Source organism: Convolutriloba macropyga, chromosome 3 (assembly GCF_964194025.1).
Source record: "Convolutriloba macropyga chromosome 3, txConMacr16.3, whole genome shotgun sequence".
Classification (NCBI taxonomy): Eukaryota; Metazoa; Xenacoelomorpha; order Acoela; family Convolutidae; genus Convolutriloba; species Convolutriloba macropyga.
Genome location: NC_134470.1, coordinates 51,394,241 through 51,407,592, shown reverse-complemented (window position 1 = coordinate 51,407,592; position 13,352 = coordinate 51,394,241). Strand labels below are relative to the sequence as shown.

The following is a 13,352-nucleotide window of genomic DNA, read 5'->3' as shown; positions in this document are numbered from 1 at the left end:
AATGAGAAGTTAAAAAGTTTCAGTACCCGTACCTTGGTCTCAGAGGGTTTCACCACTGTGACATGGCAATTCAATTACACTCAGCACTGAGTCATGAAAAATACATTAGAAAAGACCGTTTTATTCTGCGCAAAATGACTGACTCGTGTCTGAATTGAGTCAAACTCAGGCTGGATAATCTCTGCCCAGATAACAAGCTTTTTATCGGCATGTATAGTGACTCCTTCATGCTAGAGAATAAACAGTGAGATCAAATTGAAATTTTCGAAAAGCATATTTTTGAAGTAAACAAGATATGTTAAAATGGCGTTTTATATGCGCTCCAACTGCAAATTTAGGACACTGCCGGACAGGAGCGCTACATGAGTGCTACACCATCTTACTGAGGTGCAAACAACCCACCTCTTTCCCCCACAAGCCACCTCACCTCCCCCCGTACCCGTGGCAACAAATTCCTACACTGGTCAATACGGTAACATTCTCCATGACCTTTTCTGTCATAATTTGGAATCCTATGTGTTTATTCCGATCCAGTCCGAAACAGCTAACAATTGAACGCCTAGTTATGCTAACAGCGGTTTCAGCTCAACTCTGGACCCGTCAACTGCTTCGTCGATCTCTCGATACGCTGCGACCTTGAAGATACCGTCTCAAATTGTTCCAACTTGCATCGGGCGATTGATGCACCTTGACGAAAACTTGAGAGGGGGTGGGGGTGGAGGTGGAGGTGCGGATGTTGGTTGGAGGTGGTGGGTGTTGGGTGGAAGTGGGGGGGGGGGGGGTTGTTGGTTGGAGGTGCGGGTGTGATCAGGGGCATGAACATGAACTGTAATCTAATACCGCAACTGCATATGTGCACCAAACGCAAGCTACATTCAGTACATCCAACCGCATACATGTATCGACTCGGTTTTGAAATATATGAACTACTTGCTGAAAAACAAGTTTGAAGAAAAAAAACCAAAATAGTTTCTTGTATTTGGAGTTTTTGGACGGGCTGCAAAGTGTGATTTTCTGCCCGCCAAAGCAACGCTATATTGAGGCCGTTGAATAGCTAAACTCCGATACACAAGCAATCAACGTGAGCTCTGCGTTGAATTTGATGCGATCATATAAAACTGCCAGCCAACGAATTTGGACAGGAGGGCAACCACAATTCTTTTAAAACTGTTATCTAATAGATGTGTGCACTATCCAGATAGTTTTGAAGCGATTTGTTCTTATCGTTATCCTGAATCAGATCAATATGTCAGAACATAAAAACCAAAGAGTTCAAATTGTATACTATACAAGCATTCATGAAAATCGAGTAAAAGATAGTTTGGGAGCAGTGTATTATACAAATGGCACTGCCAAAACATTACTGTCGAGCTGATTCCAAATTCAAACTCTAAAAATGTGAGGTTTTTGATATTTACGGATCTAATTTGTTTTCGAATTTTGATGTTTCTTGAAGCTTTGGGATTTCTTTATGCTGTTGAATGGCTACTGGTTCTTTAGTAGTCAGTTTGTTATTGTAGAATTTCGAGCGCACTACAGTCTGGATATGGTCTGACCACAGGTCACTTCAGTCTGGAAAGTATGATCAGGGGCGGAATACACACATACATATAAACATACATACAATTACGAACACATACACAAACACACACCGCACACATACACTTACCACATACACACAAACAAGCACCACACACACAACGCAGTAGTTTAGACAGGTGTAAAACTAATGGTACGGGAGGACAATCATTGTTTTAAATTAGGTAATACTACATAAGTAGGTAATGCCCCCGGAATGTTTATTTGCTCTCAAACAAACTTTGGGCTCTTTTCTGCTATTGCTCCCCCATGACCATTTTCACCCCCATCCTATACATGCAAAAGCATATTGGTTGAACTTCAAACACTTACAAATACAGTTATATACAAAAGAATCTTAGAATTTAATTATGCAGCAAAGTTTTGAATTTAGGATCTATTAGGTAATTGAATTTTCTTATTAAGTAAGCAGAGAGAGAGAGAGAGAGAGAGAGAGAAAGATAGAGAGAATATGCGTGTTTTCAATGTTTTTGCGCAATCTTTCACAGGAATAGTTTTATGACACTAAATTTTTGACAACCGGAAACAAAAATTCATCCATTTCTCTACCGGTACCGGCAATTTGTTATGATCAAAATGAAGGATCTCTGAGGACCAAAAATTAAGATGGGGGTGTCAATAGCAGAAAAAAGCCCAAGGTTTCTAGCAATTATTTTAGTCATGTTGGCCTTTTTAATGCGATCTTTCGCATGACCAATTTTTCGTCTGGCCAATTTGACATTTCGTCCTCAAAAAAAAGGATAAACTGTTAGCACACCAAACACACTCACAAACAAACATAACATCAAACTACACCACACATGAGACAAAACACACAAGGAGACACCCACACCACACCAAACTATACACACGCCCCACACACACACATAAACAAGCAACGCACACACAACACATTAGTTTAGACATGTGTAATACTAATGAGACGGGATGACATTTTATGTTTTAAGATAGGTAGTACTATATAGGGAGGTAATGCCCCGTAATGTTTATTTGCGTCCAAACAAAGTTTGGGCTCCTTTCTGCTATTGCTCCCCCACGTCCATTTGCACTCCCCACTTATACATGTAATAGCATATAGGCTGCATTTCATATACATACAAATACAATTATATACCAACGGATTTTACAAATTAATTTTGCATCAAAGCTTTGCAATTAGGACGTATACGGTAATTGAATTTTCTTATAATGTAAGCAGACACAAAATAATGCGTGTTTTCAGTGTTTTTGAGCATTCTTTCACAGAAATAGTTTAATGGCACTAATATTTTTGACAACCGGAAACAAAAATTCATCCATTTGCCTACCATTACCGGCAATTTGTTTTGATTAATATAAGGGATCTCTAAGAACCAGAAATTACAAGTTTGGGGGGTGCAACCAGACTGGCTATATAAGGATGGAGGTGTCAATTGCAGAAAAAAAAGAGGTTTGTAGCAATTATATTAGTAATGTCAGGCTTTTTTAATGCGATCTTTCACTTGACCAATTTTTCCTCTGACTCATTTGACTTTTCGTCCTCAAAAAAAAGGATAAACAGGTAGCACATTAAACACACTCACACACAAACATAGCACCAAAATACACCACACATGACACAAAACATACAGAGAGAAACCCACACCACACCAAACTACACACACACGCATCACACACAAGCACACATACACACGCACACACAAAAATACCACACAAAATAGACATCACCGGTAATGCTTCATTTTTTGAACTAAACTAAAAATCTCCAAAAACTGCGATATGCATTCATCCAGTTGTTTTTGCCCGAGTATATCAGTGAAGGAGGCCGTAGATGTCATAATTTGATGGAGCTAGTTGGTCATGCCAAAAAATTTACGCATGTTTTTGTAACAATTGGGGCTAACGATGCAAAAAGTAGAGGGCGATATATCTGCTGCAAGTTTGAGGAGTCTCGCGATGCGTTTGAGGAATTTCGCGTGTTTTCCGGAAATATGCGAAGAAAGACCTCTCGCCCGACCTTGAGTCAAAAAACAATATGGTTTTAGGAAATAAATTGGGATATCAACTTAAGATAACAAAAATAATAAGACGACAAGACTTTAGTGACCATTGTAGGTTTTATTTACACCGATATTGCGAAGGATTGCGACATAATGCAGTTCTTATTTTATTTGTTCTCAAAAAGTTCTCTCTGGTCTCTGAGTAGGTAGGTTCCATGATATACGTGGCGAATTTGATAAATATTGCGCTTTTATACGCTCTATGATTAATTAATCATCTGTTCTTCTTTAAAGAAGGTCATTCGGTTTCAAGCTGAACTCTTTTGGTGCTTTCTTTGCTGGCTGCTATCTGCTTGTTTTTCCCTTTTTCAGATGTATGACATGTATGAGTTCTTTGTGGATCTCCATGTGATCTCACTTCAAAGTGGACTGGTCCCCCGGTGCAAGGTGGAGGGATTTGAGTTGACAGCTTCAGTTGCCAGGCGTCGTCATCGCCAGGCGCGATTCTGGAGATTCTATTTGTGTCGAATCAGCTTGGATTGAGCACGTCACCTCACCCGAGAGTGAGAGAGTGAGAGAGAGAGAGAGTGAGAGGAGAGCACATCACCAGAGCGAGCACATCACAGAGAGCGAACTTTAACTAAATCTTTGTGACAAAATCTAATTTATTCAAATGTTTATAATACTTTTCACTAAAAAATTGTTAATAGATGCATTCAATCATTTTTAATTCATTTCACATTTACTTAATCTTCAGATTTTTCATATACCAGTGCAGCTCAAGCGTGAAAAATTTATTGCGGTTGAATTTCTGTTGATTGTCGGTTTTGTAAGAGTTCAAAATTTAATAGCCATATAAGTCAACAGAAAACCGCGGGTAATTAAGAGCAGAGAAAATACAGTAGGAATTTGAGAGTGCGCAGATCAATGTCAGCCGGCATTTGTAGGGTAAATTAATTATGCATCAAAGCTTTGCAATTAGGACGTATACGGTAATTGAATTTTCTTGTAATGTAAGCAGACACAGAATAATGCGTGTTTTTAGTGTTTTTGAGCATTCTTTCACAGAAATAGTTTAATGGCACTAATATTTTTGACAACCGGAAACAAAAATTCATCCATTTGCCTACCGTTACCGGCAATTTGTTTTGATTAATATAAGGGATCTCTAAGAACCAAAAATTACAAGTTTGGGGGGTGCAACCAGACTGGCTATATAAGGATGGAGGTGTCAATTGCAGAAAAAAAGAGGTTTGTAGCAATTATAATAGTAATGTCAGGCTTTTTTAATGCGATCTTTCACTTGACTAATTTTTCGTCTGACTCATTTGACTTTTCGTCCTCAAAAAAAGGATAAACAGGTAGCACATTAAACACACTCACACACAAACATAGCACCAAAATACACCACACATGACACAAAACATACAGAGAGAAACCCACACCACACCAAACTACACACACACGCAACACACACGCGCACACACACACACGCACACACAAAAATACCACACAAAAAGAGACATCACCGGTAATGCTTCATTTTTTGAACTACACTAAAAATCTCCAAAAACTGCGATATGCATTCATCCAGTTGTTTTGGCCCGAGTATATCAGTGAAGGAGGCCGTAGATGTCATAATTTGATGGAGCTAGTTGGTCATGCCAAAAAAATTACGCATGTTTTTGTAACAATTGGGGCTAACGATGCAAAAAGTAGAGGGCGATATATCTGCTGCAAGTTTGAGGAGTCTCGCGATGCGTTTGAGGAATTTCGCGTGTTTTTCCGGAAATATGCGAAGAAAGACCTCTCGCCCGACCTTGAGTCAAAAAACAATATGGTTTTAGGAAATAAATTGGGATATCAACTTAAGATAACAAAAATAATAAGACGACAAAGACTTTAGTGACCATTGTAGGTTTTCTTTACACCGATATTGCGAAGGATTGCGACATAATGCAGTTCTTATTTTATTTGTTCTCAAAAAGTTCTCTCTGGTCTCTGAGTAGGTAGGTTCCATGATATACGTGGCGAATTTGATAAATATTGCGCTTTTATACGCTTTATGATTAATTAATCATCTGTTCTTCTTTAATGAAGGTCATTCGGTTTCAAGCTGAACTCTTTTGGTGCTTTCTTTGCTGGCTGCTATCTGCTTGTTTTTCCCTTTTTCAGATGTATGACATGTATGAGTTCTTTGTGGATCTCCATGTGATCTCACTTCAAAGTGGATTGGTCCCCCGGTGCAAGGTGGAGGGATTTGAGTTGACAGCTTCAGTTGCCAGGCGTCGTCATCGCCAGGCGCGATTCTGGAGATTCTATTTGTGTCGAATCGGCTTGGATTGAGCACGTCACCTCACCCGAGAGTGAGAGAGTGAGAGAGAGAGAGAGTGAGAGGAGAGCACATCACCAGGGCGAGCACATCACAGAGAGCGAACTTTAACTAAATCTTAGTGACAAAATCTAATTTATTCAAATGTTTATAATACTTTTCACTAAAAAATTGTTAATAGATGCATTCAATCATTTTTAATTCATTTCACATTTACTTAATCTTCAGATTTTTCATATACCAGTGCAGCTCAAGCATAAAAATTTTATTGCGGTTGAATTTCTGTTGATTGTCGGTTTTGTAAGAGTTCAAAATTTAATAGCCATATAAGTCAACAGAAAACCGCGGGTAATTAAGAGCAGAGAAAATACAGTAGGAATTTGAGAGTGCGCAGATCAATGTCAGCCGGCATTTGTTTGTACTCAGTTTTGCGTCAGCCGCTAATTACTCATACACAGATATAGACGACAAGAGCAAAACCATACTTGCATGAATCATGCTGTAAATAGCAAAAAGTGACACGACCAGAAAAAGGTTAAGACAAAAAAACAGAAAGCATTTTTGAATGGTTCAGTACTGAATTGCTCTGGCACCAAGGTACGGGTAACAATTTTGCTTTGAAAACTGGTTTAATTCGAGAGCTGCTTTTAGCAGAAAATAACGAAAATAGAAAAAGTACTTTTCAGGCGGCAGTAATAAATTATTTCAAGTTTAAATAAACAAAATCTTTACTATGTTCTTAATGAAAACTGACCTCCTGAGTTTCTATCAATTTGATCAAAAAGTAATGGTAAAGAAAATGATTAAAATTAATCAAAGCGCAGCTCAACCGGAACGAACTCCGTTGTCTTCGCAAGAATCTTGCAAGATATCCAATTTTCTGACAGATCCTGCAAGATAACAATTTTTCTGGCAGATCTTCAAGACAAACACAACAACTCTCGCCTGGTGCAGTGTACCAATTTTGATCCAGCAAAAGCTTACAAACTTTCCTAACAGCATAGACATGCATGGCGTCACATTCTGAGTATATGTGCATGTCAACCTTAGTATAGCCGTAGTAGAATGAGCATTGGAAGTTGACAGAGAAATCTGGCCAGTGTGCATATTGGGATCCCTCCTCTTTGTAAGGTGTAGGTGCCATAGTGTACGCATCCATCCAGAACCCCCTCATTGTGGGTTTCAATCCTTTGCTGAAGGCTTCCAGTGAGATGTTGTACTTGTCACCCGGCACCAGGCCTTCGAACGTCACAGTGTTTGACAAGCTGAAACGTGGTAAATGGTTTACCAGAGTTAAGTCTGAAGTTTATGAAAATAATGGGCTGAAAGCAGTTCAATTTCTAAAAAAATTCAACAGTCAGCACATTTCAGCGCATCTTCTTAAACATAAATTCACAGCACTCAGCTCCTTTTTAATATAAATATGTGCGGAAAATATACTAAGACCTAAAATCCCAAAATTATTTTTTACTTAAACCTATCTTTTTCAAATCGAGATATCTATATCATACAAAAATTAAACAAAGGATGCGTTTTCGAAAGACGATTTCATAGGGAAAAAGAAATCGGGTCCCGCTACTGTTGTTTTGAGTCGTTTGTAAGAAACGGATGAATAAATGTTTGGGCCGGAAGTCACTCAACTGCATTCCCGAAAAAATATATATATTTTTTGAATTTGCCTATTGGAGGAGCCGAATAATTCAAACTATTTGCTAGTGTGGCTAACAGTTTCCTTCTTTCGAAAAATTTATTTGCACTAATTTTGGTGACCCTGAGTCGCAAAAAACAGTCTGCACAATTTCTGCTAATCGACCAGGGTGAACCCTTATTTCTTTGCTCCAAAAATGTTCTTCACAAAATATCTTTCCAAAAGATATGGGTCCCCTTTTAAAAAATGGGTCCCCTGTCTTCGCTCAATTTTCCAATGGTCTCGACATACTATTTGCCGATGACACAGTTCTTCTGCAAATCGAATAGAAAAAAGTGTACCATGTCAGGAACACGCAAACGACGCTGTCGGTTGGTTGAATATTAAATCCGTTACAATAAATAGTAAAAAACAATGGAAGTTACTTTTAAGAAGGGTAACAGGAGTAATGAAGCTAATTTTCAGCCTATCAAAATAAATCAGGAAACTATTGATCGAAGACCTTATGGAAAGAACCTTAGAAATGTTTTGACAACATTGAAATTTATTAAAATTAATCGAGCTTGTTCAATGTTTAATTGAAAAGTTGAACAAATTTTTAAGTTCGTTTTGTTGCTTAAAAAAGTTGACGAAATTTTCACAATTATTTTGTTACTATGCTCACATGTTACAATGTTCACTATGCTGCGCTTTTGTATGGAATGGCGCGCAAAACAGCGCTAGAGCCCTTAGAGTCTAAACGGATTAACTTGGTAAGAAGTATATGGTTTGAGAACACAAGATTCAATTCGTACCGCGAGAGAACGCAATTAGATCTTAACTGTAAATGAACTGCATTTGTAAGAAAAATTGAAGTTGTTATTCATAGTTTTGAGGAATGAGAGCCGATTAGAAGAAATCAAATAAAAAAAAACTTGTGTTGATTCTGAGAAGGTATCAAAATCGAGAAGTACATGTAGATCCATCAAACCATCTAATAACGCAATTGGCTGTAGTTCTAAATCTATTGGCGTAAGTGTGAGAAAATTACTCAACATCACACTACTCACCAAATTTATCTCTATTTTTGTCCAATGTTACATTCAAGGCAATGCTGAAATACTCTCAGCATTTTACTAATTGTTATTTTTTTAAGTTAATTGATATTTTTTAAAACCGTTTCTTTGTCAAATAGTGATATTTTGTTAAATTTGAAGATGCATTTCTGGCCAAACACCTTTAAATTTCTTCAAGGCATCACTAGACTAGGCTTCTTTGAAGCCTATTGATGACCTGTTGGAACTGAGTGTTGTGTTTGTGCTGAGTGAATAACATGTCCTTATCTTCTGAAAACAGTTTAATTTTCAATCCACTTAGTTGCGCTGCCGATAAAAACAAAAATAAGCTCATTATACTATAACTCGTGAATAGATATTGTGAATAGATCCGCTTCGTACCATAAATATAAACCGTAAATTTGCAAAATTTTGTAATAATTTGTTCAAGTTGATAGAAATAATGGATTATTAGACAATTATTTACAGGCGTTTTTATAAAAATAAATAAATTTTTAATAAATGATTATTATTAGTTGAGTCCTTGAAATTATGAAAAGACCTAAAAAGTTGAGGAGGTTTAAACATTGTCTTTATTTACATGGCCAGAGACTTCATAAATTTCAGCCAAGCAAAGTTCGTGAGTCAACTCAATGTTTTTCCATACGAAAGGCCAATATCTTTTCATAGCCCAGGACACGATTTCTAGACCGACGCGACCTCTGGTAAGACCATCGCAGGTATGTATATCAATCTAAGATATCGGGGCCTCGTGTTGGACTCTATTTAAGCTTACGCAAAAGGACGTTCTTCAAATCCATCAGTAAGAGCCAGTTCACTGTTGTGGTAAAACTTGACCTCCGAGCCAACTCCGGAAGCAAACTGGATATAGAAGGTAATATAAAACTGGTCGTAGTTCACCACATTATTGACAGAAACCACGTCTGGCAAGGTTGGCTGATTGATTACGAGAGGGGAGGGGTAGCTAGAGTGGCCCAGGTGTGCGTGTGAGCGTAGAGTGATAAAGTAATCCTCCCCAGCAATCAATCCACCAATTTGCAGTTCATCCACCTGGGAGGGTATTCCACCCACTGGAGCACTGCACGGTGAGGACGGAGTACAAGATGGTCCTACTGGCACGTACCAGTAGTCCAGTGACTAGAAAGAGCCACAATCTGTTATTCTTAAAAGCAACGTTTAGTAACAAAATCAATGATGCAAACAACTGTTTAATTTAAATAAATATAATCACAAACAGTGAAAAACAACTCGCCAAAGCTACAAACTTGCCTTTTATTTTCTGATAACAGCAGCTTTATGTACATAAATACATTTATCCAGAGTTGTTTTTCCAACTCGTTATCACCCAAGATGCAAGAATATAAAATTATGAAAATCAAGCCTAGAAGAATCCCGATCGCCAGCTTCATGACGCCAAAAATGATGAGCTCTTGGAGACGGTTATTTTCTTTTCATGTAACGCAGAGGCGGTAACAAATTGCAAAACTTCATTTCAAGGTCTGCGAATCTTATCTAACTAAAATTGAAGAAAATGTTATTAAAAACACATTTTTAAAGTAATATTTGCAACGCTTGATTTCTTCATGCGCGGAATGATGTTGAGTTGAGAAATATTTGACAAAAGCCTGTATTGCTAAAAACAATTTCTAAAAACTTTGTACAAAAACGTGTACTTTTCATTGTCAGAAGATTGAATGAGTTAGAATACTCGGAATTAGTTGTGAGTAGGTCTGGAACGTATTGGAGAATGAATGGAAAAACGGTACTTGGAAATATATTAGTTGGTCAAACAGTGTTCAGGAGTAGTTTCTAACTTTTTACACAATTCTGTTTTGAAATATTTTGCACACGAGGTTTAACCTCTGTGAACTCAAAATCTCTTAATTTCCGATCAGTTTGAAATGTAATTTGCTTCAAACCGCGGAAAACAAAAAAAAATTAGCATGTTTTCTCTGCATTATTTTTTTTAAATATACCCTAATGTATTTTTTTCATTATATCAAGCGCACGGGAACACGTCTGGCAGCAGCATTTCAAATATGATTATTCTTAAAGGCCCACCATTGTCCATAAAATAATTTAAAAATATATCAATTCTGGCGGAAGACATAATTTTAGTTTGAGCAGCTCAATTACGTCAGTTGCTTCGCAAATTCTAGAGCCTGTGAAAAACGGTCAATTTCAAAAAGATTACCAGATCATTAAACTTATTGCAGCTGAAAAACAGTCTACCGATAAGCTTTAAACTCAATCCTTTCTATATTAACATCAGTCATCAGCAGATCGATGATAGCAACGTAGAGGTACAAAAGCAAGGTAACAAAAAAGATTAGACGGCGAATTTTTTTTGTTTCACGTTTTTGACGTAAAAATTGGTTAATAATGGATCAAAAACCGTCAATAAAACCTACAATTTTTAAGCCAAAACAAGCTTAATCAGTACATAATATGGTTATATTTACTGAAAATTAAGTTCAACAATTTTTTTTGAACTTTCTACATATATTACAAAGCACTTTTATCATGTTTTAAAGGCTTAGAAATACTCAATTCTAATTCCATAATATTCGCTTAATTACTTGGTAACATCCTCAGGCCATGATGAAGATGTTGGGAAAACTAGAGCAAGTTCTACGAGCGGTCGGAAAAGCGTTGCAGTAGACGTACACAAGAGGGTGGGCGTGTGACTCTATAGGGGGTGTAACAGAGTTCTACAATCCACGCCTTAGGGTAGAAACAATTAGGGTTTGTTTTGCTCAATTTTTCAAACCAAGTCACCCGTCTTCAGGTGTCTCTTGGCATGCGTCTGCCACTCACATAAAACATCGGTTCAGCTTTGGAACATAGTCTTCAATCCAACGGACCAAAACGCATTAGCTGCGCAGGAGCGTCACGATTGCGACATGAAAAAATCATTGATATCAGGACGAGACGGAAAAGCGTCAAGACCGCACGCATTAGCGCTCACGGTTTATAGCGATTGCGCTTTAAGAGCATGCTCAACTGCTCCACTAGACAAAAAGTAGTATGCAGTACCTCATCCGTGAGATGATGTCCAATGATGGTACTATCAACATATACAGCGCGAGTTGTAAGACAACAGAAAATGAAAACCAACTTTCCCCTAGTGCGGCGGAGAGTAACAAAAAACTGCCCAAAGTAGTCAACTCCAGTGTTATATTTTGCTCATTATTTCGAGTCGTCACAAGAAACCAAGGAAAAGATAAAAAACAATTGACAAGACGGTAAACCTAACGAGTTACGTCGGTAGAATAAAACTGTTCCGCCAAAAAGGAAACATCATTGACTGAATGGAAGAAATATAAATGAGGGATTTGAAAAATTGGGCAATTGAGGTTTTCTGCTTTCCTGTTACTACAATGCTGAAAACAAAGCCCATACCAAGGATTTTTAAGAAAACAAGTTGTTGCAGCCTTAGTGTTAGCATTAAGGAAAGGAAAGTCTATCAGGTTAGAAAATTGAAGTCTAAAATTGAAGAAAAACCTGAAAGTGGTGGAGTTCTTCTGAATCAGAACGAATTTAACAAAAATGCAGTTGAGACTTGTTTGCGCTATTTTATTATTCCCACTACAACAGCCTATGCCTTGACCGCTAGTTTGTTGAGAGTCTGTACTTTTGGGATTAACTTTGATTTCATTGCAATGTGACTGCTCTTAACTGAACATGAAAAACCATCTAAGCCCACTTCAAAATGGTTGCAATCGATGCCTAAACGATGAAAGATTGGAGGCAGGGCAAAGAACTGAATGAAAATTTGAAACTAAAAAAATTTAAGAAGAGAGGTGATCTGATGCTCAGGAAAAAGCAAAATTGGTTTTAATCAGTCGCTGTTAGAGAAGAAGTTGATAGTTGTTACAAAGATAAAGACGAAAAGCAAAAAAGCACTTAAAGCCTCAAATTTTCACTCTCTGTTTTTCACAGAGAAACCTGATCAAAAGTTGTTTTGATCATTTGTTTAGCTTCATTCTCGTTGTCGCAAAAAATCGTTCTCTGTGAGTAGCCAACTTGCTGCTGAATAAACGAAGAAAATCTGAAATTAGACTCTCATCGGAATCCTAAATAAAAGGCAGGCTCGGATTTGTGTTCACTGTCGATTGCATATAAGCGCTTCCCAACTTCACAAAGCTGGTGCTCTTTTCACGGCAGCTCCTGCTCAAGGTAAAGCTCTATTGGCTTGAACGGTTTACTTATATGGTAAATGAGTCAATAATAAAATCAGCCCATCCCTTATTATAAAACTTTGAGCGCAGAAGTACAAAATACAATGACACTGGTGCTCAGAGTGCACATTTGGCTTCTCAATGAGCCCCATGTTACGGTTTTGGAGACATTTTGAAAAAACTTGTGGTATAGTATGACATTGTATTAAAAAGGGGCTATTGATTTGGGTACACCAAATCTGTTTAATTTTAAGTTATTTTAAATTAGTTGATTTTTGTTTTCTTTTAGTTCAAATTTCAATTGTCAATTTCCTGTTTGAAGATCAAATCTTCATATTTCACGTTTATTTAATTTGTTTACAAAAACTTGTCTGAAAACCCTGTGTGTTCTTGTAATCTTGTGATTTGAGTTGCCGCGTTTGGAGATAATTTGTTGTGATCAAATTGTTGATCAAGTTCAGTTAATTTTGATTTCCTCACTCTGCTCAATTCGTAATTCAAGTTTAGTTGTCTCTCTTTGTTCTCAAATCAGCTCCGCCAAATACTCAATTGTATTCA

General features: G+C 37.4%; 1 protein-coding gene across 1 annotated transcript in view; it reads right to left on the bottom strand.

The window, feature by feature from the left end:
• Nucleotides 1-13,352, bottom strand: part of LOC142337125 (uncharacterized) — a 106,822-nt gene that overhangs the window by 59,565 nt on the left and 33,905 nt on the right. The window contains exons 4-5 of the mRNA XM_075386222.1: nt 9,389-9,750; nt 6,956-7,175 (exon numbers count right to left, since the gene is read on the bottom strand). Of these exons, the coding sequence (XP_075242337.1) occupies nt 6,956-7,175; nt 9,389-9,750 (582 nt within the window). The remainder of the gene's footprint in view (nt 1-6,955; nt 7,176-9,388; nt 9,751-13,352) is intronic.